Source organism: Vanessa atalanta, chromosome 12, assembly GCF_905147765.1.
Source record: "Vanessa atalanta chromosome 12, ilVanAtal1.2, whole genome shotgun sequence".
Lineage (NCBI taxonomy): Eukaryota > Metazoa > Arthropoda > Insecta > Lepidoptera > Nymphalidae > Vanessa > Vanessa atalanta.
This window is the reverse complement of record NC_061882.1, coordinates 12,737,660-12,765,000: the sequence shown is the minus strand read 5'-3', so window position 1 is coordinate 12,765,000 and position 27,341 is coordinate 12,737,660. Positions and strand designations below refer to the sequence as shown.

The following is a 27,341-nucleotide window of genomic DNA, read 5'->3' as shown; positions in this document are numbered from 1 at the left end:
CAGCCCCGCGGCATCCCTTCCGCCAGTCTTAGCCGTGGCCGACGAGCAAGCTCAAGCCGGCCCCGTTGCCCAGGGTACACCACGAGGAGGTGACTGACATGTACCCCAACCTAACCTAACCTAACCTAACCTAACCTAACCTAACCTAACCTAACCTAACCTAACCTAACCTAACCTAACCTAACCTAACCTAACCTAACCTAACCTAACCTAACCTAACCTAACCTAACCTAACCTAACCTTTTTTTTTTTTTTTTTTGTTTTTTTTTTTTTTGTTTAACGAGGAGGAAATGCATTTACGCATGCCGCCCGGTCGGGGGACCGGGACGGGTATGTGGGACTCAACCGGGAACTAATGCCCCGTGCCAGGGCACGCTAGTGCTAATGCCCTGTCCTACCCACTAAAACCATCCTCGGGTTTCCACCATGCCGCCGAGTGGTGAGGTCACGGGATCGCCAAGGGCATGCAACCGCGACCCCACCAGCGGCAGCCGCCGTAAGGCGGCTGAATATACATGGAAAGCGCGCCTATTGCGCGCCTTCCTCCTCATCCTCCACGCGGGAATGTGGCGAACTCCCCCGAGTCCGCCACTGGAGGCTGGGCGTCAACGAAGCTGACGCCCTGCGGCGGATAAGATGGTAGGCTCCGCCGCAAACCGCCGGTGTAAAACACCTGGGAGGCTCGAGTAGCGAGCCCTCCCACTCCCTCCTAGCCAACGAGGCCACTCACATGGTCCGCCCTGACGCCGATCAGGGACGTACCAGGAGCAGCCCCGCGGCATCCCTCCCGCCAGTCTTAGCCGTGGCCGACGAGCAAGCTCAAGCCGGCCCCGTTGCCCAGGGTACACCACGAGGAGGTGACTGACATGTACCCCAACCTAACCTAACCTAACCTAACCTAACCTAACCTAACCTAACCTAACCTAACCTAACCTAACCTAACCTAACCTAACCTAACCTAACCTAACCTTTTTTTTTATTTTTTTTTGTTTAACGAGGAGGAAATGCATTTACGCATGCCGCCCGGTCGGGGGACCGGGACGGGTATGTGGGACTCAACCGGGAACTAATGCCCCGTGCCAGGGCACGCTAGTGCTAATGCCCTGTCCTACCCACTAAAACCATCCTCGGGTTTCCACCATGCCGCCGAGTGGTGAGGCCACGGGATCGCCAAGGGCATGCAACCGCGACCCCACCAGCGGCAGCCGCCGTAAGGCGGCTGAATATTCATGGAAAGCGCGCCTAGTGCGCGCCTTCCCCCTCATCCTCCACGCGGGAATGTGGCGAACTCCCCCGAGTCCGCCACTGGAGGCTGGGCGTCAACGAAGCTGACGCCCTGCGGCGGATAAGATGGTAGGCTCCGCCGCTGACCGCCGGTGTAAAACACCTGGGAGGCTCGAGTAGCGAGCCCTCCCACTCCCTCCTAGCCAACGAGGCCACTCACATGGTCCGCCCTGATGCCGATCAGGGACATACCAGGAGCAGCCCCGCGGCATCCCTCCCGCCAGTCTTAGCCGTGGCCGACGAGCAAGCTCAAGCCGGCCCCGTTGCCCAGGGTACACCACGAGGAGGTGACTGACATGTACCCCAACCTAACCTAACCTAACCTAACCTAACCTAACCTAACCTAACCTTTTTTTTTTTTTTTTGTTTAACGAGGAGGAAATGCATTTACGCATGCCGCCCGGTCGGGGGACCGGGACGGGTATGTGGGACTCAACCGGGAACTAATGCCCCGTGCCAGGGCACGCTACTGCTAATGCCCTGTCCTACCCACTAAAACCATCCTCGGGTTTCCACCATGCCGCCGAGTGGTGAGGCCACGGGATCGCCAAGGGCATGCAACCGCGACCCCACCAGCGGCAGCCGCCGTAAGGCGGCTGAATATTCATGGAAAGCGCGCCTAGTGCGCGCCTTCCCCCTCATCCTCCACGTAAGAATGTAGCGAACTCCCCCGAGTTCGCCACTGGAGGCTGGGCGTCAACGAAGCTGACGCCCTGCGGCGGATAAGATGGTAGGCTCCGCCGCTGACCGCCGGTGTAAAACACCTGGGAGGCTCGAGTAGCGAGCCCTCCCACTCCCTCCTAGCCAACGAGGCCACTCACATGGTCCGCCCTGACGCCGATCAGGGACGTACCAGGAGCAGCCCCGCGGCATCCCTCCCGCCAGTCTTAGCCGTGGCCGACGAGCAAGCTCAAGCCGGCCCCGTTGCCCAGGGTACACCACGAGGAGGTGACTGACATGTACCCCAACCTAACCTAACCTAACCTAACCTAACCTAACCTAACCTAACCTAACCTAACCTAACCTAACCTAACCTAACCTAACCTAACCTAACCTAACCTAACCTAACCTAACCTAACCTAACCTAACCTAACCTACCTACCTACCTACCTACCTACCTACCTACCTACCTACCTACCTACCTACCTACCTACCTACCTACCTACCTACCTACCTACCTACCTACCTACCTACCTACCTACCTACCTACCTACCTACCTACCTACCTACCTACCTACCTACCTACCTACCTACCTACCTACCTACCTACCTACCTACCTACCTACCTACCTACCTACCTACCTACCTACCTACCTACCTACCTACCTACCTACCTACCTACCTACCTACCTACCTACCTACCTACCTACCTACCTACCTACCTACCTACCTACCTACCTACCTACCTACCTACCTACCTACCTACCTACCTACCTACCTACCTACCTACCTTATATTCCTAGTTTTATTATATCATTCTCTTTGACAAAGGATAGCGTGATTCAGAAACACGAATAAAATGATCCACGACATCTAGTGATATACAATAGAAACTAAATATATGTTTAAAAAAAAATAATACATTCCGCCCACCACGGACATAATCTCCATTGCGTCCGTCCACCTTGACCACATTGACCTTGTTTTGGTCGATGGTTTAAGTGTGTGCGTGCGATTCTCAAGGGCACCTAGTTAGTAGTCCTTTTAAATAAGAGAATAATCATTGCTGTTGGTATCGGATAATCGGCCGGTAAAAGTATACCATACACATTTATATTCCTTATTTTATATACAAAATTAATATTCCTAATAATTATAACAATGGCGGTTTCATGCATTTTGATTTTATTAGTACATATTTACAAAATGTTTGAACAGCAACTAACTAGAGAAATAAAAATACATATAATAAATACACCAGTACACAGAATATTTATTTATTATTTGTTTTATTTTATAAATATTATAGTTCTGAAGTTAAATATCCAATTCACAAAAATCTGCTATTTTCATTCCATGCGCGACTCCCTTCTATTTTTTTTTTTTTAATAACCCTTTTGCGCAGGAAAACATCTTGTATTATATTTTAAAGCCATACGAATGACGTTCTGAAATCGATTACACTTTTATGAAATCGGATACAATAACAAAATATGAGTTTCTTAAATATATAATTATAATATAAATGTAACTACATATATAAGTATTTCTAACATATAATATATTATTAATAATAATGTATTATTATATAAATAAAATACAACCATCGAAGAGACGAGTTATGCATTTAATGTGGTAAATTGGTGTTCATCCTAATAGATTACTTCTTCAAATTTAAAAAAAAAACTACATCGAGGTTCAAAAATATATTTTTTTTAATTTTGGAAATGAGTAAAAAAAAACAATTAAGATAAGTACACATTTATTTTTCTTATTAGTTTTTTGAGCTTGACAACAGCGGGAAATTGTAGGAAAGGCCAGTGGCCTTAGTACTTCGTTCAATGAAAGTAAACACAAAAAAATGTAAATGATTTAGTAGTTACTGTATCATGCAGTCGATTGTACATAATGTAATTACTATTATCATTTTAACATTTATATTATCTGTCATATTAATTATAATTATTATATTGATTAAATGATTGTCAGATCCACTATATATATATATATATCTATGGCCATCATCGAATCAAATAATTTCACTAAAATACTCTCAGAGACAAACAGAAAAAGATAAAAACTATTGTGACATCTGCGCGATCGTCTCGGCTTAATCACTGAATCAACCCCTCCCGCCTTCTTTCCCTTCACTGTAATATAAATTAAATTTTGAACAGCTTGTCAACATATATACTACAGTGTCGACAGAGGACAAATAATGCGCCGCTTTGATAGTAATCGCTAATAGCACCCTAATCGTGTCTGTGTGTAATGACGAACACCGCCACACGGGGTTAAGGACGTACAGGTTAGTGAACTAATTTTGTCAAACGGTGTTGTACTTTGTTTTAATTTCCTTGTGAATTATTTTGTTCGGAAATTTTACTTTTTTATTTTATCTATTTGATTATTCGGTAATTTTATCAGCCTTAAGTTAATTGGCGCCAGTCTGTGAAGGTACATAGCAATAAAGTAATTGTTCTCCAAGATAATGGAATCCATCATTACCTGCCAGCTCCTGCGGTACCTAGATGAGCATCATCGCCGGCCGATGTTCACCTATTTTGTCACTCACTCATCAAAATCCTAAGTTAATTCTAGAGAGACATAAATTAAAATTTTAGCTTGTAAACACAAGCTAAAATTTGAATTTATGTAAAGTAAAAGTACTTTTTGTCAGTAAAAATACTTTAAAAAAAAAGCTTTTATTTAAATGATGAATGAAAGAAGAAAATAAAATTTTCCTTTAAAATTTTAACTATCAATTTATAACCTCAATATAGACAATTTCTTTAATCATAAAAGCTTGTGAACACCGTCTTTACCGAAATCTATACGGACGGATGGATATTAGTGTCATACATTTGTGCTCTTCGGAAGCAGGGCCATATAATTTCAGTAATATGCCTAATGGCACCATTCACTAGAACTTTAGATACATCCATATTGTAACGCAACATCACTTTGGCCCCAACAAATATTTCTAGCTCCTTAGTCCCCCTGTCTTGTTTATGTCTGATGGTATAATATTATTTAAATCTAAGTTTTCAGTTTTTCGAATACAATCTACTAGACTATCCATATTTTTCAATTTAGTGATTTTAATAAATATAATTTCATCCAACACACATAATTTTCAAGATTATCGTGTTTGTTCGCTGCTTAAGCATTATATCAATAGTTGTCAAGTTCGAATGTAAATTTTATTTGTCAATATTAAAACAGTATAATATCTGTAATGCGTTCATCGTGTCGCTCGAGGTCGTGTCTGCAATCGATAGGACCACGTCACCGCCGCCACCACATTCGCTGTTGTGACTTGTGACATACTCGTACACCATTGCACGCACCGTGCTACGTACTACTATTGCCTAATGTATTAAATAATTGAAACTATAATCAAATAAGTCGTTTTCATAATTTCTCAAATAAGCTGAGTTGAAGAATACTTTGCACTGGTCCTCGGAGTAATATATTTCCCTTTATCGTTGTTATTGATAGATTTAATATATTCCAGACCAAGAAATATCGAAAAAATAATCATAAAGACATTGGATGGATAAAGTCGGCGAGCCAGTGCTAATCGGTACATTGCGCTTGCGGCGCGGTGAGGTCACTTGTGTGGACACAGCGGGCCCTCGGCTCGTGGGCGGGAGTGGTGATGGAACATTACGGCTATGGCGGTGGGCTCGCGATGTCGCCTGGGTAGAGTCCGCCGAGTACCCTAGAGCACATAGATATGGTGTTACAGGTGTAAGGTTCGCTTTGTCAGGAATCTTACTAGCCTCGATTGGAATAGACGGCGCGGCTCGTATATGGAGCACGAGTGAAGCTCTCGTTGTGAGGCGTACGCTGGCAGCACCAGACGCAGCAGCCGCCCGGTCTCTAGAGTGGGCGACCAGCGACAGGCTCGTCGTCGGTCACGACGACGGAGGCATTCGAGTGTGGGCGGTCCGATCGGGGACATTACTTGCTTATATACGTGCGCACGAAGGAGCAGTGTATGCAATCACTGCATTAGACAACGTTGCACTATTACTAACTGCCTGCACAGAAGGCGTGTTAAAAGTATTTGATTTTGAAGGTGATATTTTTTTCTGCTGCAATGAAACACCAACATTTTGTTACAAGTCATAAATAAAATTAATTATTTACAGATATCATCACACAAGGCAGAGAGGGTACCACGGGTCCCTCGCCTCTACTGTGGGAGGATGGCGCGCATGATTTAGGTGTGCTATGTGCTACCCAACATCTCAAGCGTGCAGCTACAGGAGGACACGATGGACGCGTACGCCTCTGGCACGTCGAAGGGACGGGGCGAGAACGAAACGTTGTAGCTGACATCATTTTAACGGGACACATAGCTGCAGTGACTGCGTTGCACTGGGCCCGCGACCTGCTCGCCTCTGCGTCATTGGATCGCACTGCGCGACTGTGGGCTCCGAACTCTGCGACTTGTGTTCGTGTTCTACACGCTCATTCCCGATATCTGACTTGCGTTGCGCTCGCGTCTGATATGCGTTACGTAGTGACAGGTGAGTATATTTTTTATCTTTTTATGGTCAATTTAAGATATAAATCTACGACTTATGATATTGTATATTTAGGTTCCAATGACAAATCAATACGTATGTGGTCATTAGGAGATCTTTCTGTACACGATGATTTAAGCCCGCCCTGCAACCCGCTTGTTCATTTCGCTCTCGGTGATCTCGAGGTGAGTGTAGATTGACTGTAAGTAATATGTTAAGTGTCATCTTATAAACTTTTAGTTTAAGATAACGAAGTTAATGGAAAATAATCTTAATAAGAGTAAGTTTTAATATACATAGTTTACATAGTGGTAGGGTTTTGTGCAAGCCCGTCTGGGTAGGTAACACCCACTCATTAGATATTCTACCGCCTAACACTTAGTATTGTTTTGTTCCGGTTGGAAGGGTGAGTGAGCCAGTGTAACTATATATTATATTTAAGTATTCGTATTATAACTTGGTCACCGCCCGTCAGTAGTTATCAAAGAGGGTACCATTGAAAACCAGCATTAGGTGTCCACGCCTATTAATTGCTGAATGGTACACCTATTTGGGACACGTCATATATGTTTATTGTAATATAGTATTTTTTTTTTGTTTCTTTTAACCCTTTTTTGTGTCAATTCATTTTTATTGTTAATTTTTTTTTATGTTCTTTTGTGTAAATGTTAATAGTAATTTAAGTTGTTTTTTTTCTTTGGTTAACTTTTTTTTATTTTCTTTATAATTTTGAAGTAACTTATATATATTTTTATAATTTTTGTACGGTCCCAAATAAAAGTGTTCTTTCTTTCTTTCTTTCTATATGCACAAGGAACATAACATCTTCATTCCCTAGGTTGGTGCCGCGTTGGTGATGTAAGGAATGGTTAATATTTCCGTTAGCGCCATTGTCTATGGGCGCTAGTGACCACCCACCATCAGGTGACCAATTTACTCGTCTGCCTACCGATATCATAAAAAAGAAAATACATTCTTAAGGAATACAAAATAAATTATATTCATACTCGCTGAACCACTTGCGTAGAATTTAGTTTTTCACGAGGGTCCGTCGCCATCGTGCTGTAGGTCATCGCGCGCTTCACGATGCGAAGCGTGCGAAGAGTGCGTTACGAGCGAAAACATGTTTTCGCTTTACTGCAGCAACTAATTTTTACTATATTATTCTTGTTAGTTCACATAATTAAAATAGCTTGCATAACCTTGTAAAGTTAATTTAATCGAGATCAATTTTGTATTTTCCACAAATTAATTGAATGTGACAGAAACGCAAAAAAAACTATCAAAATAATCCAAAAAATGTTTCGTTCAGTTCAATCAATTGGAAAACATAGCAACTTGTAAAAAAAGAAACATTAATTTAGTCATTTTTATATTTTTTTACATAAAATTATTTCAATAATTGTAGATGTTTGTTTTTAATTATAAGTAATACAAAACTAAAAGAATTGTGCTGTATATATATATTTATATGCGATTATATAGAAATCGATTTTATAGCCGAATTTCAAAGACTTTTTTTTGCATCGCGTGTTGTACTACATACATCATGTCCTTTTGGACTTTCAAACTTTATATTTCTAATGTTGCCTGCGGCTTTTCTCGGCTTTGCTTAACGTAATATTTTAAGTTAATCCGTAAATATATTCAACTTCCACGCGAGCAAAGCCACGGCCAACTGCTAGTAAACATATATATGTTTAGGGTATAGGACCCGTAGAAGATGATATAGCAACAGACATAGAGCAAGTCGGAAATCATTTGGAGTGTGCGGGCTCTGCGGCGCGCTGCACGATCCGCGCGCCTCACGCTTCCGCTATAAATTCAATTGCTATTTCTACTCAAATGATTGCGACGGCTTGCAGGTAAGTGATTTTTTTTTATTTTTAACTAATAGTCATTAATTTGCGCCTAGCACAAATTCTATTCAAACTATGTCGAGCTTTCAGCGATGGATATGTACGAGTCTTCAGATATCAGGAACATGATGAGATGCTTCAACAAGAACTAGAATTATCGGCTAATTCATATCCAGTAATGGCAGTCGATTTCGGGGCGAATGGAGCATTGCTACTCAGTGGTGGACTTGATGGATGTGCACGTGTTTGGGACGTTCAGGTACATAATATTCATTAAATCACACTCGTGAGGTTTTAACCCAGGACATCAGAATCTGTAAGATAACTCGCTAGCTGTTAGACCGACGAGGAAATTGATAATATATGTGCTAAAGGATATTAGAACACTAATGACTTTTTAGTTGACTGCACACCTTGGGAATGAAATGATCGCCTCCAGGCTGTTTCAAATAACTAAAATATAATTATCATTGTACATGCAAAATGGTTAAAAAAATATATATATATCCCGCTGAGTTTCTTTCGCCGGTTCTTCTCAGGCCCGAGGTGCTAAATTCCAAACCGATGGTAGATTTTTGACAATCAATAAGCAAGTGCATATTATTTTTCGATATTCCTTAATTTATTTCGCAAACATCGACGTTTTTTTTGTTCATTCTCGGAAGAATAAAAATGGTATACACATTATAATGTTGAGACCCATCATGGTCTTACTCAAATTCTTGTCTTTAACGTTTTTAATGTCATGCCCGTAATTAGTAGCTGATTGTTATAATATGTATAAAAGTTTGATCCCACAGACAGGTTGCGAGCTAATGGTTATGTCCGTGGAAAGTTGTGGGAGCGACGGCGGCGGCGGCGTGCGCGACGCTCGCATCTCTCCGCATCGTCCGCCTCTCCTCCTCGTAGCGAGTGACGACGGCCTCGCGGCGCTGTGGAGCATCGATCCACCTGGTCCAGACCCTTTACAGTAAATTGACTGACAAGTTTATATTTCTAGAGAACAAAAATAATAAAGCTCCTTTACGAGCGAAACGTATGCAAATACAATCCAGTATAATTTTTTTTTCTATACATAGTCACAAAGAAAAGTTATTAAGTATATTAAGTATATCAATAATATTCAATTGTTATTATGTAATTCACAGTGTGTATTCAGGACTGGCTGAAGCAGCCATCTGTTGCGCATGGTCCACCGACGGACGAGTGTTAGCCACGGGAGGGGAGGCGGGAGAGCTGCGCGTGTCAGTGCCACCGCCGCAGTCAGCCTTGCTTTGCCAAAAAGTGGACGCTCACGACCTCGGTAACTATTTTCGACAGTGGTTTGTCGATATTTTATTCATTTCGCGATTGCAACAAATATATATTTAAAAAAGAGCTGCTTTTAATAACAGCACTTCTGTTAATTATGTTAATGACTTTTGATATCAGCAATACTTGTATACCTGTAGTAGTTCTGTACAAAAATAATAAAACAACAAAAAACGAGCAATTTTAAAGAAATTTAAAAACGTTAAACGAAACGTAGTTTAATTAGAGTTGCATTAATTGTGGCTGTGTAAATTTTTAAATGAAAATGAAATTAAATCTAACGGCTTGATTGTGCCATTCGTCATGTGCTGTTATAACTTGAGAACGTCCAGTTAATGAGCGTCCGGTTATTTTTGTTTATAATAGTATTAATTTATTACCCACAACAACTATTGTAAAGGGTTTAGACATTTACACCCACATTCGATCCCAAAATAAATTTCCATAGACATATCTCTACGCTATATTTAGAATCATTTAGGCGTTTAGAACGATTAGAGTTAGTGATGCGTTACACTCATGATTTTATAAATCGCCAAACTGTGGTCGTTATATAGAATACTGTATCGCCTTGTGTAGGCAGAGTAAGCAAGCGAATGAAAGAAAATGTAGCATTTTTTGTCAATTCAACGATCGAGACACGAACTAATTTTGCATGTGTATTATATGCAGGAGTTCTCAGCTGTGATTTCGCCAATACCTCGTCTTTGAAAAACTTTAAATCTGATGACGAACATCCCTTATTACTATTGGCTACTGGAGGACGTGACGCTTTTGTGAAACTATGGTGGGTGGAGATGAGCGTTAATTTAATGAGTATCGAAGAAGGATCTTTAGAGCTGGCACATACTCTCTCGGCGCATGGTGGAGCGGTGCAGTGTGTGCGTTGGGGTCCTCACATTCGACATGAGTCTGAACTAACACTTGCGACTGGCGGAGCTGATCGCTGGGCCCGTGTGTGGCGAGTGACCGTGCATAACATGAAGCTCGATGCACAGGCCGTGCTGGCGGTACCGGCAGGGGCGGCAGGAGGTGCTCCAGCGGTACGCTTGATGGGTGATGGTGACGAAGCCTCGCTAGTCGTGGGATCGCTATCTGGTAATTTGGCAGTATGGCGATTACCCCCCATAGATTCACTGCATGATACAGAAAGTGCCGAAACGCGCATCTGGAGCACCGTGGGAGTGACACGATGGCTACGAGAATATGTACTGAAGCCGCCAGGTATAAATTAATTTATTTTAACATTGGTTAAAATTAGTTTCAAATGTTGTGAAGACAAAGTCAAACAGACTCATCAGTGCGGATATAATGTTAAAGGGTCATCTGTGCCCGAGTCGGAAGCGGCTCGCTTGCTGGCTGCAGCTGGCGCCGCCGCCGTGACTGGTGCAAAACTGCTGGACGAACCTTTGGAGGAATTAATGCTTAGTTTCGGATATGGTATTAGTTTAAAACCACGTTATATATTTATTATTTACATGTCAAACGAAAAAAGAAAATACCTTAATAAACCCAATCATATTTTAATAAAACATTTTATTTAAGGACCTGAATCTGGAGAAGAGCTTAATGAGCTAGCGGAGACTCGAGAACGTCTTCTCGATGAAATACTTTGGCTGCGACGAGAGCCATTGCCATATGAATTGGTGTGTTCAAGTTGTTGTTGGCGTGGTGTTTTTAATTCCGCTTATGAACTCCAAAAGCAGCTCCAATCGTTAGATCTTATATATATACGTCTAATAGGATTTCACAGTATGTAAATTATACCAACCTCATTATATTATTATGAACCGATTCGGGTTTCTTTTTTTGTTCGGGGCTTACTTCTCCTTTGGGCCCTTTTTAATTTGAAGTCTGTTTTCTTTTGTACAAATTTTATATTATTCTAACTTATAATAATAGATTTACAGATGTCGTTCGTAAAGTTGAAAACAATAACAACTAAAATAAAGGAAGTATAAAAGAGATAAAGTGGGAAAAGCAATTGGTTTTCAAAAGTTTAAAGTTCAAACAGTAAGACGAGTCCTCGTCATTACAGGAAGATTCAGCTCCGCACGCCCTGCGATGCCCTCTGACGCATTCAGTTCTTCGAGAACCTGCTCGTGCCTCGGATGGTTTTACCTACGAGCGACAGAACATTCTAGATTGGATTTTAGCTGCAGGAACAGGTTTTCTTAATATTATAATACTAACTTTCAAATCAAGGTCATTAAGATCTATGTATAAGGGTTTCCAACTTTCTCGTTCTGAAAGAATTTAATCCATTACGCTGTTTCGTGACGTAGGTGCTATCAAATACCTTTTAAATTTCGCCAGAAATATGCAGGTATTCTGGCTACGTACGATACGATACACAATGAATTTTATTAAAAACACAAATAACATAAAGGTGCTCAATGACATTCGAACCATAACATCAAATCACTTCTGATGTGAGCCACCTGATACAAAGTGTGTACTCTTCAGAAAATAGTAAATTATAGCAGACAAGACAGAGACAGCCTAATTTGTTTTCAGAGGAAGTGCGTTCTCCGGTCTCTGGTCGACGACTGAGTAGCGTGCTCATTGAACCAAACTACGGCGTGCGAAGTCAGCTGCAGCAGTTCTGGGACTGGCGACGGTAGTGACCGGCGCGCCCCTCGGCGCTAATATTACTGCCCGTTTGCCTCGGTCGCACGCTGCAAAGGGTCCGAGCGGAGACGAGTGTGATATTACGCTGAAATTAGTCCATATATTACCTTAGATGTATGTATGCACCACAAATACCTTGAGCAAATGTAGACCAATACCTATAAGTATTTTGGTCGTTCTTGAGTGTCCCCCCGTTAATATATTAACTTTTTTCTTGTTTCGATACTCTTTGTTATAATTAAGTATTTTTTTCTATAATTATATTGATATTGTGAAAATAAACAACAATTTATTTAATTAATTCATAATTATACGCTTTTTGGAGACAATAAAAACATTAATTGAGAAATTACTTCATATGGATATTTTAAATCTGTACAGCTTTAAAGAGTACTTTAATGGTCTGTTAATAATGTCATTTCATTGATTGCAACTTTTTATCACTTCTGTACACAAATATTTTCAGGTATTCTAAAAATTAAATGGATTGGAATTACAATATATTTTGATCGCGATAGTTGAAGAGATTTCATATCAATTAGATGTTAAGTTTTGTTTTGTTAATCGTGTGAGTTGGCATTCAATAACAATAATTGATTAAACAAGTGTGACTCGATAAAGTATCTTGGTTTTATTTACAAATATTCTTATATCTGTATAAGAAGTCTCTATACCTACTTACGTATCACCATTTGCCCAAAGCTTATCCACTAGCAACCTCCGGAGTTAACGTTATGCCCCAGCATCTGTCTGCGGGCTCACTCATCTTTCAGACGGCCACACAGCGATACTTTATATTCACGTTTGGGAAGTTTCTGTTTGATGATCACGTTTAATTAATATCTAGACGGATATATTTGAACAGGAACAGTGCCTCTGAGATAAGCTGAGCATTGCGATGGGAGTCTAGCCCGCGCTGCACAGAACTAAGATAACGGAAGAGCTGTCTTGGGTTTACTCAATAACTTGTTAACGCCGCTTAATCTGAATAATATTTATTTATATTTATAATTTTTACTTTTCAAGCTCAATGCTTTATGATGATTTATTAAATATAATACATTTGTAATATAAGTGATACACCAGTGAATGTTTCAACGATCTCATCTTTATTTATATTACTTACATTTATATATTTACAAGTGAGGCAGTAACAGTGTCAACGAATCAAACTTACTTTACTCCGTATCACTGCTCATCGTACAACTTAACAAACGCCGGCCGCCGTCTGCGCGCCGGACGCCGGACGCCGGACGCCGGACGCCGGACGCCGGACGCCGGACGCCGGACGCCGGACGCCGGACGCCGCACGAGCGCCGAGACGCAGGCGACGGCCCGTCGGAAATAAATAATTACCCGAAGGCGATCACTTCTAGTCGCTTGGCGACAGGGAGCGGACGCATCGGCCCGGGACCGGAATTAGACAACTTCGATGTGAGAGCGAGCGGGAGCCGTTCCGGGAGGTGGCGTATGAAATTATACTTATCTCTAGTACTCGTTAATAAAAAATTACTATCACTAGCGTAACGCTTCGATATAATAACGACGGCATCGAATTTAAAACACGCGTCCCCGTAACGACTCCCCGCGGTCGGGAACGCGCGACGCATCCCGGGCGGAGACGCGAGGCGCGTTTACATTATTTAAAAGATTTCATATATTTTAATATTTATAATAATATGTACAAACTTTACAGAGGCCCCAGCGATGGACTCGCTGGGAGATTACCGATAGTATATTAAATAACGACGCGTCGTCATCGGACCTCTCTCGCTCGAGCGACAATAATAACTTATAACGTATCAGAGAGGTCCGCGAACGTACGTCACACACGCGCAGGACACGATATTTCACAGAATCCGCTGTGCGAGAGAGGCGCCATGCGGCGGACGCTATTTTGGTGAGTCCTCGTCGTGGCACTGCAACCTGGAACAATGATCGAGAACCGACTTATTATATCAGATATAGACAAGTCGTTTCAAGCATTATGTGTTGGATGAATGCCGAGCTGAACGTGATTCGATAATACTAACGGTAGAAGGAGAGCTAGTGCGAGGAGCGCGAGGATGCGCGAGACGCGCGGCGCGGCGAGCGCGGCGGCTGCGTACTGCAGCACCGCGCGTGCGCGAGGAGCCGCCGCACCGTTGCCGTGCTGCATGGCGGCCGGCTGTTCGCCTGTTATAATCGATAGCGTTTTGTGGCAGATTTTATTGAATTGAATACGACAGACGTCAATTATTGGAAAAAATATGTAATATATTAAGTAAAATCATATATTTTTGTAGCATAAAGAAAATTGGAGCTAAATATTTCAGTCACGAAAAGCTATCCGGTAACTGAAACGAGTGGATAAGGGTAGTGGATATTATATATATAATTATTTTATATTCGAAAGAAACATTTCTAAGATGCGTTAAGGGTTCTTAAGGGTGAATAATAAATAGTTTTGCGTTCCATACTGACCGCTGAGCACGTGGAGCACGACGGACGCGGAGTCAAGGTTGGAAGGCGAACACGAATAGTTGCCGGAGTCCTCTCGCCGCGGATTGTATATTATCAGGTTTCCAATCTTTAAATTAAAATCACATTATTTATGTATTGTTATAAATAATATTATATGAAGAATATTCATGTCATTGGTAATCTGAAAAAAAATTAATTTATGCAATAAATATTGTAATAAAGGAAGGTGGAAGTAACGCAGGTGCACTCTCTGCTCGATTGGAAAAATTGAAGTTAAGGACCAACACGTAAGCCAGGCGAGCCCGAAACTGTAGGTTTTTATCAAGCTTAACTCAGGCTGGTACTGAGGATTGCTTGAGAGAAAAACTTTTTTTGCGTTGTCACGGGATTTGAACCCGGATATCCGGACATAGGCCTCGGGATTTTAAATCTTTTAAGCCACTTAGCCACGAACGTCGTGAATACATTATGAATGTGTAACTAATTATAAAACTGTATTGAAAAAGGTTCCGTTAGTCATAGAAATATAATAAAATATTCTTTCAGACGTTCTGCAAGTGTAATGTAAAAAATTACAAGGTACGACCCGTCTGCAGAAGGATCTTAATTTAACAGAAAATATACTTAATAGTAAGTATAATTTGAATATTTTATGAATGATGTACCGTAGTGTCGGGTGCTAGGCGCTCCATCCTGATCTCGACGAGGCTTCTGTCGTAGTTGAGGACACGTTCGTCGTTGTGATACCAAAATATATATGCGGGTTCCTCCAGAGCTTGCGTGATCACACACTTCAAGCTCACCGTGCTGCCGGCCTTGACGTAAAGGTCAGACTCCCCGACGATCTCGATCTTTGGCACTGAAAGTGGTATTTGTAGTTGACTATATAAATTACAACGTCATGTTATATTTTATAAGGATTAAGACTCGATCCTATCGAGGCTGTCATGCCAAGCGACCAAACTTTAAGCTATGCCGTTGTGCTTCAAAAGACGAATGAGTTATTTCAAGCGCAGCGTAGCACGGTTAAGTGAGTTATTAGTGGGCTACTTAACCGTTACACGAGTGCCACTTACCGACGACGTTGAGCTGTACGAAGTGACTCATCTTGGGTTCGGTGCCCACCTGACACTCGTACACTCCCGCATCGCGCGCTTGCACGTACTTCACCTGGAATTGTGTAATGTAAAGATGTAGACATTTTATCGTTAAAGTAATTCCCATTAAATTGTTATTTAAGCTTTATTGTAATAAATTATTTTCCAATCTTTACCAAACATCAAATTTGAAGATCCGCAAACTTTGACTTTCCCGGTTTTCTCGGAGGTCTGCTGTGCACACAATGTGTTCGCGCATATTGTTGTCGTATACATACATTTTTAGTATTATAAAAAATCTATAACGATTCAATAGTTTTAAATAATATTATTTATTTTAATATTTCATAGAATGGACACACCGTATTATATGACTCCAAGCTACGTTTGATTTAATTGCCTTAATGCATCTCGCTTGCTCGCTCTTCTGGTATTATACTGTAATATGGTGTACTAGTACAGTGATGTGTCCAACAATACGATAGTTTTTACATTATAAAACATAGCTAGTGGAGGGACCTTATTTATATACTGATCAAATAGTTTTAAAGTATTATGTACCTGCAAAGTCCACGTGTCAGTCGCCTCGACGAGGAACGCCTGGAAGCGCTCGTCAGCTATGAACGTGAACCGGTCCACGGTGAGGATGTGCGCGTCGCGGCGCCGGATCCAAGACACAGATTTGTTACTCAACTGTCGCACCTGAAACGATTCATTAATGTTTAGATGTCACGTTGTTTACGTTGAGTATATTGCAAGTTATGACAGGATTCTAACGTGTAAGTAATGAACTAGGAGAATGTCTGGAAACATAGCACCACTGCTATTGCACTAAAGGTATTTTGTATTCCTGATACTTATTGTAGTTTTCAAGTCAGCGTATGAATTCTATCTTGCTTCTGTCATTTATAACAAGAATGTATAATACTTATTATGATACACCACACGCGTCCCGAATAGTTTGATACTCAATTAGTAAATTGTAGTTATTTTCAAATTGTACAGTCTCATATATCATTTTTGGTAAAAGTACAACAATTTTCTTGAAGTTTACTGTATTGCCACTTTTAAATATAATTATATTAATACTTTTATTTTCCTTTCCGCCCACAAGAGGCAGTCACCGAACCAGCTATTGAGGCATACGATAGTAACTATTACCCATTAATTATAAGATAATATCTAGCTTATATAATAATAATTTGTTCGCATAGTATTTTTAATAAATTAGCTCATTTAACATAAATGTATACGAATTGTTAAATAAAAGAACTGTTCCAAGTAAAGCTCGGTTCAGCGTGGAATTAGAATGTATAGAATGAAATACAATATTCGGTAGGTATGAATACCTTGCAAGGAAGGTAGGCGTGTGTCCCCAGCTGCGCCGTGATGTTGTTGGGCGCCGAAGGGTCGAAGTACGGCCCGGTGTACAGGCCCACGTAGCGCCGCGCGCGCGTCCCGCCGCCCCCGCCCGTCTCGCCGCAAGACAACACTGGAATGTGACCAACGTTTTCTTTAGCTAAAACAATTACACAGCGCAGTTACATTCCAAGTAATTCATCAACATATATATTATCTGCTTAAAATTATGGCGAATTTTATTACATATCCTAGGAAGTATTTATTGACTTAGCGGATCCGGAAACTTGCCGCTTTAAGCTTATCCATACTTCTCGTGTTTATGCAATGATGATTACTATCGTGTACTAAACATAGCATTATATTGTGATGCAAATGTAAATATTGATGCTTCGTTAAAAATATTTCGACTTCAAGAGAAGTCGAGACTCCTTCAGTTTAATTGATTACTTAAATCGATATTTAACGTCTACTTAAAGTATATGGCTAAAGTATAGGTAGACCTCGTAGCGGGTTTTATAATAGCACGTGCGCTCTTGGGATAATTCTAGATGCACTGTCGTTATAAATAATTTAGTAGTCTTTTAAACAAAGACTTTAAATGAGTCTCCAGTCGTAGTACTTAGTAGTTAATAATATAAGAATGCTGTGTGCGTTATGTGCGCAAAGAAAAGAAATTCAATACAAAAAGTTTGCTTTATAGTTCACGACCAACAAGTTACAGCAGCTAGTTGCACTCTAGAGTTTTACATAATTTATGTGACGACACTTGATGCGCGCCTCTACTAAATATTCGGAAGCGATACGAGTACGTACCGCAAACTTTATGAAAATGTTCTCGCATGGAATACGGCGGATAATCCCCGCGCCGACGACAAATTCCTTCGCTAACTTTTAATATCAGTCGTGTGCATAAAGTATCAGTTTGCGCCCTCGGGAATCAGAGTGAAACACGAGGCGTCCGATGTAGTTTAAGGGCACTTATCGAGTTCCGCGATGTATCTTTAAGTGAAAACTTGCAACCTCACTGCTCGACCGTGATGAGTTTTCATTTCCATTTCAGATTTCCTGGGAGGCGTCCAATAGCGGAGAGATTTATGTACGCAAAGAGTGGTGGCGAGTGTCGGCGAGTGGCGGGGAATGGCGGCGAATGACGGCGAGTAGCAGAGAGTGGCGGGCTGCCGCGGGTAGCGAACGCTTTAATTAATTACTACGGAAGCCGCGACGAGCGGGTGCCTCGCTGGTACTGCGGTTTCTTTACTGCCGCTCCGCTTTATATCTTTAATGCTTTTAAGTGAGGATTTGCGAGAGCCGTTTCGGTTTGCGGTTTTAATAATGCTTCGGGGTTCCTCACCTCGTCTATCTCATCTAGGGTAAAAATTGATCTTCTATCGTGATTATTTCTGCTCAGTTGTATCGCACTCGTTCACCTAATCATAATATTCAGTTTGAGAATTACCGATTTTAGCAGTTTGCCGGGTTTAATAATGACCGACGCGTCTTTTTTCCACGAGGTCATCATTTCTGTTTGGGTGAAGAATGGAACCGATTAATTAATTATTAGTTCATGTGTCCGTACTGAGGCGTGTATTGATGTTATTTGATACGTTTTCTAAAAAGATCTGCGAGTCGGCTGCAGTTGGCCGTCGGCAGGTTGGCCTCATAGAAAGCGTTCAAAGCGAGTTTAACTCCGCGGAAACTCGCCGCTTGACCGCTAATTCAATTTGGCTGCGGATAGAGCTTGGTCATATTTTTAAAAATAATAAAACTATATAAAAAATATTACCCCTGCTTAATTTTAAATGGCGGACGCTGTAAATGTTGTTTATTAAATAAAATGTAGATCCTCCTGTCAATTCTATTCATTATATTCAGGTTCTATACAAAAAAAACTGAGGAATTCATTTGACTTTGTTGAGTTTTAAATAATCAGAACTCAAATCTTACAACTAATGATCAAAGTGAAAATATCTTCAAGTGCGTTGGTTCACTCTATAGAATAGAATACCACACAGCGCGCCGGCGGAGCGCCTCGGCCGGGCGCTGCTGCCTGCGTATAGCGTACTGAGCAGCTCGCGCTCTGTTTAATTGGCGACAACTTGAAATTGATTGACACGTTCCATACAACGCAACTATGCACGCCAAGTGCTTAACGATTATTATCTTTTATATGTTCCTCTCTATACTAGAAAGCGCTTCGTTAGCGGCCAGTTGGTGCTTCTGATAGCGATTAGTTACAAGCGATGATAACTTTAAAGACTAAATCTATTATAAATAATTGAAATGTGTTAGCGCATTGTATTTTATAATGTAACGTGTGGTTTTATTCGCATATTTTAATTTGAAAGCATAAGGTTGTAAATATCAGCAGCTTGAAATCGCTTTTATATTTATAGTTTACAATTCAAGCGTCTGCTGCAAGGGTCGGATTAATGGCTAGTTGAAATATTTAGTCGGCTACAGGCTACTGGCTACAGGAAACGACCGCAGCGGCGGCTCCGCGGCGGGGGGCCATTACATGTTGTTAGCTGGAGTAATGAGCGCTTTAATACAGAACTACCACATGCACGTTACGGTTATATCAATTAAATATATCAAATTTATCTCCACTGAAAAGTATTTTTTTAAATTCAATTTTACATTGAAAACTTTAATGTACTTTTCAACCACAAAGTGTTATTATAATATTCTGAACAAAGAAATCGAATAAAACTTTTGATACCAAGCTAAACTTATTTAAAGTAATGCCAGTTTTAACAAAAACAATAAAAATATTTTTTTTATTAAACTCATTTCATTAATGTACTTGAAATGCAGGTAATTATTAATTTAAATATTTTGTTTCATTTGTTAAACAAGATGAACTGTTCAATATTCTTTAGATTTGATGTAAATTCCACACTGACAGGTCGCGATGTCTTCGTACTCGCATAATACACTCGTATCTCGTACGTCACCTCGTCATGTGTAGTTGTCACTAGAAGTTTTATTTTCTCTACGACAAATATTTCCATATCGCAGTCACGGAAGTCGTCTGTAGCATTATAGTATTGTTATAGTTTTATTTGACCCTCTTTCATGGAGGAGGTATTATTACAGCACGGTAGTCCTTTGGCCGGCCGCCAGTGGCCCAGATCCGAAAGCAGATGGCGGAATGTATCCACACCATTTCACTCAAGCAACAATGACCTCAAAATTGTATTCTCTTTTATTACGATTTCTGATTTGCTCCGTACAGAAGCTCATCGTCACGATACTCGTATTACGCACCACCTACAATTAAATTGTAATGGAGGTCGTTTTGTGTGAGAAATGTTTAGGGAAAACATAATCAATAGAAGTAGCGTATTGACACTTGGTCGGAGGTACGTCTTAAAAATAAAAGAGGAAGGTTATTTTTTAATCTTTATTGTCACTGAATTGTGAAAATTATAAGCAAATTTCTATACCGTAAACACGCAACTGCCTTCGTAGCGACCCGTCGAACACATTCGGTTTGTAACATTATCTTAAACACTTTGATAAATGTCGTATTCGTCCATTGATCAACAATTTATGAACTGAGACGTAGGGAGTTCGACGTCGTCATCCTTGGTCGATACTAAGCGCTGTTCAACAAAGTTCCAAGTGTCGTAGATCAGACGTTTGGGAACCACATTATCTGTAACGTACATAATTATAATAAACTAGTGACTAAGCGCGAAGCTATTCGGTTCGAAGTACAAGACACCGAAAATTGATACTAATATCTCTCCAAAGGCGTGATGCGTGAGATATATAGGAAAGTACAACATCTTCTAAATACCCGACAGCTGAGCTAAGAACTCCACTCCCTTTGAGGAGGATTTGAGCGAATTCACCGGCTCCTCTAATGCGGGTCGGCATCAAAGTATTAAGATGTTATTAAAGTAAATTTAATGACATGAATATATCTAACGAATGCTTCTTAGATATTATTATGCCCCTCGTTACGACTTCCTTTGTTGTCACGAGCACCGCACTCCGCCGCGCACGCCGAGCCGTGACAGCTGTCGCTTGCCAGTTGCCAGTTGCCCAAATATACTAACAACCTATTATTATAACTTTTGGTTTAAGCTATCTCTTCGCCTCAGCTGATAAATTTGATAGTGCAGGTATTTAGTTTTAAAGATGTAGGTATATATTATTAATGAGTTTAAACATAACTACGTAGTATAAAACAGTCGCTTCCCGCTGTCCGTCCGTCCCCGTCTATGCTTACATTTTTAAAACCACGGATTTTGATGCGGTTTATTAGTAGATAAAATGATTCAAGAAAAAGGCTTATATGTATAATACATGCATAATTTACTAGATAAACACTTATAATTGTACAGGTTTCTAATGTGATGTCGTAAAGAACAACTTTTTTTGCACTTACATTGCAAACGCTGGTTGAACCCTACGAGATACATCAAAATAATGTACTACATTATTGTACACCTTAAAAAAAGTCTGCGATGTATATTCGAGTTCTACATATGTCGATCTCTTAGGGATAACCCACAATAACCAATTTTTTATCCTTTACTTTTTACGAGAAATAATGGCTTCTTTACGAGCAATACAGTATTTATCTTTATGCAATTTTATACCTTAAATACATTGGGAAATAAATATAGATCAATATGATTAAATGACCCTTTACAAATGACAGCAATGACAAAAAAATGTGAACGTTGTATTGTATATAAATACATCCTGCAGTATATTTAGTATCAACATTGCACCCGTGCGAAGCCGGGGCGGGACGCTAGTAAGATTCTAAAAGGTGCCGATTAATCTTTATTGACATTGATAAAGTGTATTTCAAATCATGGCAGAGATTTTACTATACAATGATAATGGCAACCCCGACGGCATGATATCACGGATTAGAAACTTATTCGAGTTCTTATATTCGAGTAGTAAGTGTATGGCGGGCTGTGATGCTCCGCTTGCTCACTAGCCCGCGTAACGACTACGTTATCATGCTATTATGCTCCTTATTTCGAGCGTCTTAGAGCTGTAATGAGTCGGTCCACTCGGGGCCTACTGCAGCCTCGACACTGGCGCTGGCCGCGCGCCAACGCTGAATAGCGGATTCTACTTACCCTATACAATCAGATTCTGTACACGTTCATTTACTTAGACTTTAGAACCAATTATTAACTTTGCAATAATATTGAATTCATTTACCTATTCTTAAACATCAAATTCTACAAATGTAATTCGTTTTAATGGCTACAAGAGTGAACTGCTCGATACTATGGACGGTAAATAGAGTTGAGTATCGTTACGCACTAATCTAGTTCGTATCCTTTGAGGCGATTTAGATTATTTTTAAGTGAACGCTCGAAATTCATCATCAATAAAGTCTGCGCTATTTACATTTGATTGACACGGGAAACATAAAAATTGAGGAGTTATACGAGGGAGCTGTGGAGGTTCCTTCCATCCATCACCGACATCCGGCGGGACGGGGTGCGAGCGGGACGAGGTAGGTCGTCGGAGTTTGGTGAGAGTGAGCGGTGGAGGTACGGGGAGGATGCGGGCGAGTGCGGGGGTTCGCGCGGGAGGCCGGTCGTACCGGACGCGATAAAAAGCAAATTTATTCGGATTCGAGCGGCCGCGCTCCGACTTGCCCGTGATACCACGACCGGCGTCGATAAAATAAAATATCGATGTACTAAACAAACTTAATGCCCTTGTATAAACAGAAAAAACAAATACGAAAAAAGAAACTGACGATTCCTAGCTCGCTGAATACAACATTTTTGAATTAATTTCACCTAAAAATTACTTATTTGCTCGAAAATTGATTGATACCATTTTATTTATCTATAGTCATGTAACTCAAATTAAGGTCATAACACGTACTCAGTCATCGCGGTGCCATCGCGCACACGTCTCGTGCATCATGTCCGCTTGCCGAGCCTGTGCTGAGCATCGCGATAAAAGTGCGAATACAAAAATAATAATATTATACAACCGTGACTTGTGTTTTTTGAGGAGGATACTAAATAAAACAAAAGTACAAGAAGGAGACAATTTTTTTTTTATAAAAAATGTACTCGAAAATATAGTACGTAATAAATGTACGCCACACTTTGAATCATACCGTATTCCACACATATCTGTTACAATTATTTATAAAAAAGAAGTCTTAAAACTATTTCAAAGTTTTATGCCAATTAAGTAGTGCAAAATGTTTGCTTTACATAAAATTAACTCACCGCCGCCAGTGGACAACTCGTTGTGGCGAAGTTATTAGTTCGGACTAATAAACACTGTATAACTAATGAAAAATTGCGCGTTTGAATGATCAGTCAGGATTTAATTGATACTATTAAATTAGCAAAGGATTCTTAACGCGGAGTGACGGTAGTGCGGGCGCAGCTGGCGCTCGGCCAGTGATAGATCGATCAGGTCCGGCCCCGGTGCCTGTCATACCCCTATCTACAGCCTATATTAGCCATTTCTTTACATTTACACATAAATGTTGAATATCCGCTATGAAAACTTAACCTTGTTGGTTTGGGGTCATTCAGTGACGCAATGATATGTCTTGTTCTTTCAAACGTGAAATGGAAGACGACAACAAGAGAGAAAAGTCATAAGTTCAAAACTTATGAAACGATTTAATTTCTAGGTTTATTGTAATCAGGAGTAAGGAGTTAGTTGGCGAGCGAGGGACGTGGGACGAGACCTCATTGGCTGAAGCAACCTCATTTAGTTCGAGGCTTCCGTCGGAGCGGCGCTTCCCAGTGACTTCACTTCCTGCTTAAATATCGCTCTCGAAGTTTGTACCTTCAGTGGATTGTCTCTGGACTATAAACTTGAGTTTGCGTTTCTCTGAAACTACCGCAGACTAACTTCGCAAAATTGCATGTTATTAAGAAATGCGTTTCTTGTTTTGAATAATTAAACCAAACTTAGCTTACAAAAATGCTTTTTCGTTTATGTTGATTGATTTATAAAATTAAATCCATTAAGGACATTCGTGTTTATACAGCTCGCATAAATAATCGTTAAATTTCATACAGATGCATAAACTGAGTCAAACACGATTATAACGTGTATTACACCGTGTAAATGTCCCATTGCTGGGCAAATGTCCCGTCCCCCCGCTGCTCGAGTGCGGGTTGGTGGATTCTCATATGATAGAATTTCATTCAGACACAGAACTGCGATTCAAAAGTAATTCATTAGGTATTGTAAATATTTAAATATTGTTTATAATTTTTTTAAATAAGTTTTTATGCGTCAGGAATGTTAAAAATTTATTTCTATTAATAACGACAGGATCAGATGTGCTGAATCGTTTAAAACTAAAAATCTTGAATTGTCATTGAAACGAGGTAGTCGTAAATTCGATTCATGTCCGAACGCACGTTTAGACTTCAGACGATGAACTTACTGTAGTGGCTGCGTTGTTTTGAAACATAAAACACCTTTTGCTTTTCAAATAACACGTCTTCGGTAAAAAAGGGGATCATTTAACTTTGTGTAGTAGTAATACATAGCAGTGGACTAGGGTCGTTACTTTTTTCCGCAGCTACCAATAATTTTGATGTGCCCTCATAGCACTATTTTAAATAAACATACAAACATGTACAATGATTATTGCCCTAAGTAATACCGAAGGCGAGATTTTGCAATTGAATATTTTTAAAATGGCGTCAATGTGACAAAACCAATTATTAATTTGGGTGAAACAAATCCTTATATCTAGTTTTACAAAGTAATAATAAAAAAAAAATCTCGTATTTCCACCATTTAGTTAGTCTGGTCGATTGCGAAATAATTAAACACAACTTATGACACTTAATTCCATTTCAGCGCATACAGAAGCACATATTTTGTTAATTCTCTACAAATTTGAAAATAAATAAATCATTTCGCCAGCCTCCGTACACTTCTTTCCTAATCTCACGTCTCAGATTGTGGGATAGCATTATTTTGATGTCTGGCCCACCCTATGTACCGTAGGCATTACATGGGAACAACAGCCTGAGGCCCGTTTCAATAACTCATTAACGATATTGTATCAATATTGCATCTCGTCCTTGTGAAGTTCTCTATAAGAAATCCATACCATGCTCTCGGTCCAATTCTACTATTTATGAACCGTCACTTTGAATATCTTTACCATAATAGCTCCAAGCTTGTTGTGCTTGGTACGTTCCAAATGTGTAAAGTATTAAATTCTGGGCACTTAAAATAGGAAAGATATCAGGCCGGGAACTTCGGCATTCACATATTGGAAATGAGCATCTCTTCTATTCAGATTGTTCGCAATGACGTTTTCGCTCCGGATTGCGCCTGCTCCGTCGGGGTACACGACGTATTATTGATGATTATGTTCCGTCACGTTGCTTTGTTTTTGTGATAATATTTATTTTATCATCAACATTAACAATATAATTTCATTTCAAAGAGTTATTCCAAACGATATCGCCGAGTAATGTCTATTATTTCAATTCCGTAGGCCATGGATAAAATGTTATGCGGGCCTTTTGGTGGTATGTATAATATGTACATCATTTTGCAATCGAATTAGAATTATCAAACGTCGTGTCGGCGTCGGTAACGCCGCACACCCGCGCCGCACTCAGGCGATCCGCACTCATTAAGTAGTAGGAGGGAGTCAACACACCCGGAGAAGCCCGGGTTAATATTATCCCGACTATTTAGGTATTAGGGTGGCGTTCATCACGCGGCAGTTATTGACATTTAGAGGTAAGATTTTCTTATATTTTTGGAAATACTACTGATAGATAAGCATGTATGACAGTTACTGAATATTAGTCGTCCTCTTGTCATGTCGTCTATATCATATATCTATACTAATATTATGAATGCGAGAGTAACTCTGTCTGTTCGGCTTTCGCGGCCATACCTCTCAACTGAGTTTGATGTAATTTGCTATGAAGTAAACTTAAACTCCAAACGACATAGGATACTCGTTACACCCTCCACCCGACGACCAAACCTTAAATGCGCGCGATGCCGCGGGTGACATCTGTTTTTTACATAAAGTCTTGCTCCAAGAACACTCAGACGCTGAGTTAGTTCAGTACATTGCTTCTTCTCGAGACTTCATCGCAATGATCTGTAAATAGCGAGTCAATTTTATTAGTATATTACTTATATCATATAAGGCATAAAATTAACATGAACAACAAAGGACGTGAAAGACTATACAGTCGATTGAACCGCTTGTTTTGAAATATCACGTAAACATTCGACCTTAAAATGTTATCGCAGAGGCTTAATATCTAAGTTTAATAAGATAATATTTAAATTAAAGGCACTCGTGACGGTGAAACAAATGAGAGCGCGCGGGGCTCGCACGTCTACATTAGAGTAACAAAGCGGTCTGGAAGCCTTCATTAAGCACTCGCCACTCGGCACCTTCTCTCCGACACGCATTTCATGAGGTGTGTTTCGATGTATTTAATTAATTCATTTGTATGAATTTCTATTATATAATAACTAAGCCCAGATTCTCAAAGTAATTCTTAAGCAACACACTTGTTTCGGAACATCCTTTCTTCTAAGAATACTGTGTCTTAATTTATTAATTTAGTCATTTAAAATCCCGCGTTCGGCGGCGCATCACAACGAGTGGCGATTACGATAATAAAGGCGTTGTTTAAGACTTTGATTGCGTTAAGTCGTTAAAGTTTATTGTGTTTTATGTCCTTAAAATATTACAAATACAGTCGTAAAGTTTGTCTACAGAAACCGTCTTAAATTGCTGTACTATTAACAATGGCTGATTGCGCACAGACACAGCACGTGTCATACGCGTATAACAGAGAGCACTCGAGACGCTGCAGATCGATCCCGGAGGGATGCGGAACGCAAACCCCATCGCGTAAGTAAGCACCACATTGTTATTTATCACAAGGGCGGGGACTCTCTTCAGGTGCGGGGTCGCACTAGCAGCAGTTCAGATTTATCATCTTTGCATTATTCATTCTGTGAACAATGTGCTCTCATGTCTCCGTTTATTTATTATTTACCGAATGTCAAGGAACATGAACAATTCTCATCATTATGTCGAGCCGCAAACAAAAGTTTGTGCGTACGAAACAGGTACGAATATACTGATAATCTTAAATATATTTGGTGGTCAG

The 27,341-nt window shown here is 40.4% G+C and overlaps 2 protein-coding genes across 3 annotated transcripts in view; one reads left to right on the top strand and one right to left on the bottom strand.

Annotated features, from left to right (window-relative positions):
• Window positions 1-5,499: 5,499 nt before the first annotated feature.
• LOC125067935 (uncharacterized WD repeat-containing protein alr3466-like) lies at window positions 5,500-14,078 on the top strand. The gene is made up of 14 exons (XM_047676833.1): window positions 5,500-6,028; window positions 6,102-6,482; window positions 6,555-6,664; window positions 8,184-8,344; window positions 8,429-8,597; window positions 9,139-9,308; window positions 9,487-9,641; window positions 10,322-10,873; window positions 10,970-11,089; window positions 11,195-11,295; window positions 11,688-11,817; window positions 12,173-12,269; window positions 13,438-13,714; window positions 13,977-14,078. The coding sequence occupies exons 1-14, from the start codon at window positions 5,500-5,502 to the stop codon at window positions 14,076-14,078; spliced, it is 3,054 nt and encodes a 1,017-aa protein (XP_047532789.1).
• LOC125067655 (lachesin-like) overlaps window positions 13,359-27,341 on the bottom strand; it is a 118,334-nt gene continuing 104,351 nt past the window's right edge. For both annotated transcript variants that reach the window (XM_047676357.1, XM_047676358.1), the window contains exons 3-9: window positions 17,190-17,332; window positions 16,402-16,542; window positions 15,820-15,913; window positions 15,409-15,602; window positions 14,744-14,849; window positions 14,314-14,455; window positions 13,359-14,206 (exon numbers count right to left, since the gene is read on the bottom strand). In XM_047676357.1, the coding sequence (XP_047532313.1) occupies window positions 14,173-14,206; window positions 14,314-14,455; window positions 14,744-14,849; window positions 15,409-15,602; window positions 15,820-15,913; window positions 16,402-16,542; window positions 17,190-17,332 (854 nt within the window). In that variant the 3' untranslated portion in view covers window positions 13,359-14,172. The remainder of the gene's footprint in view (window positions 14,207-14,313; window positions 14,456-14,743; window positions 14,850-15,408; window positions 15,603-15,819; window positions 15,914-16,401; window positions 16,543-17,189; window positions 17,333-27,341) is intronic.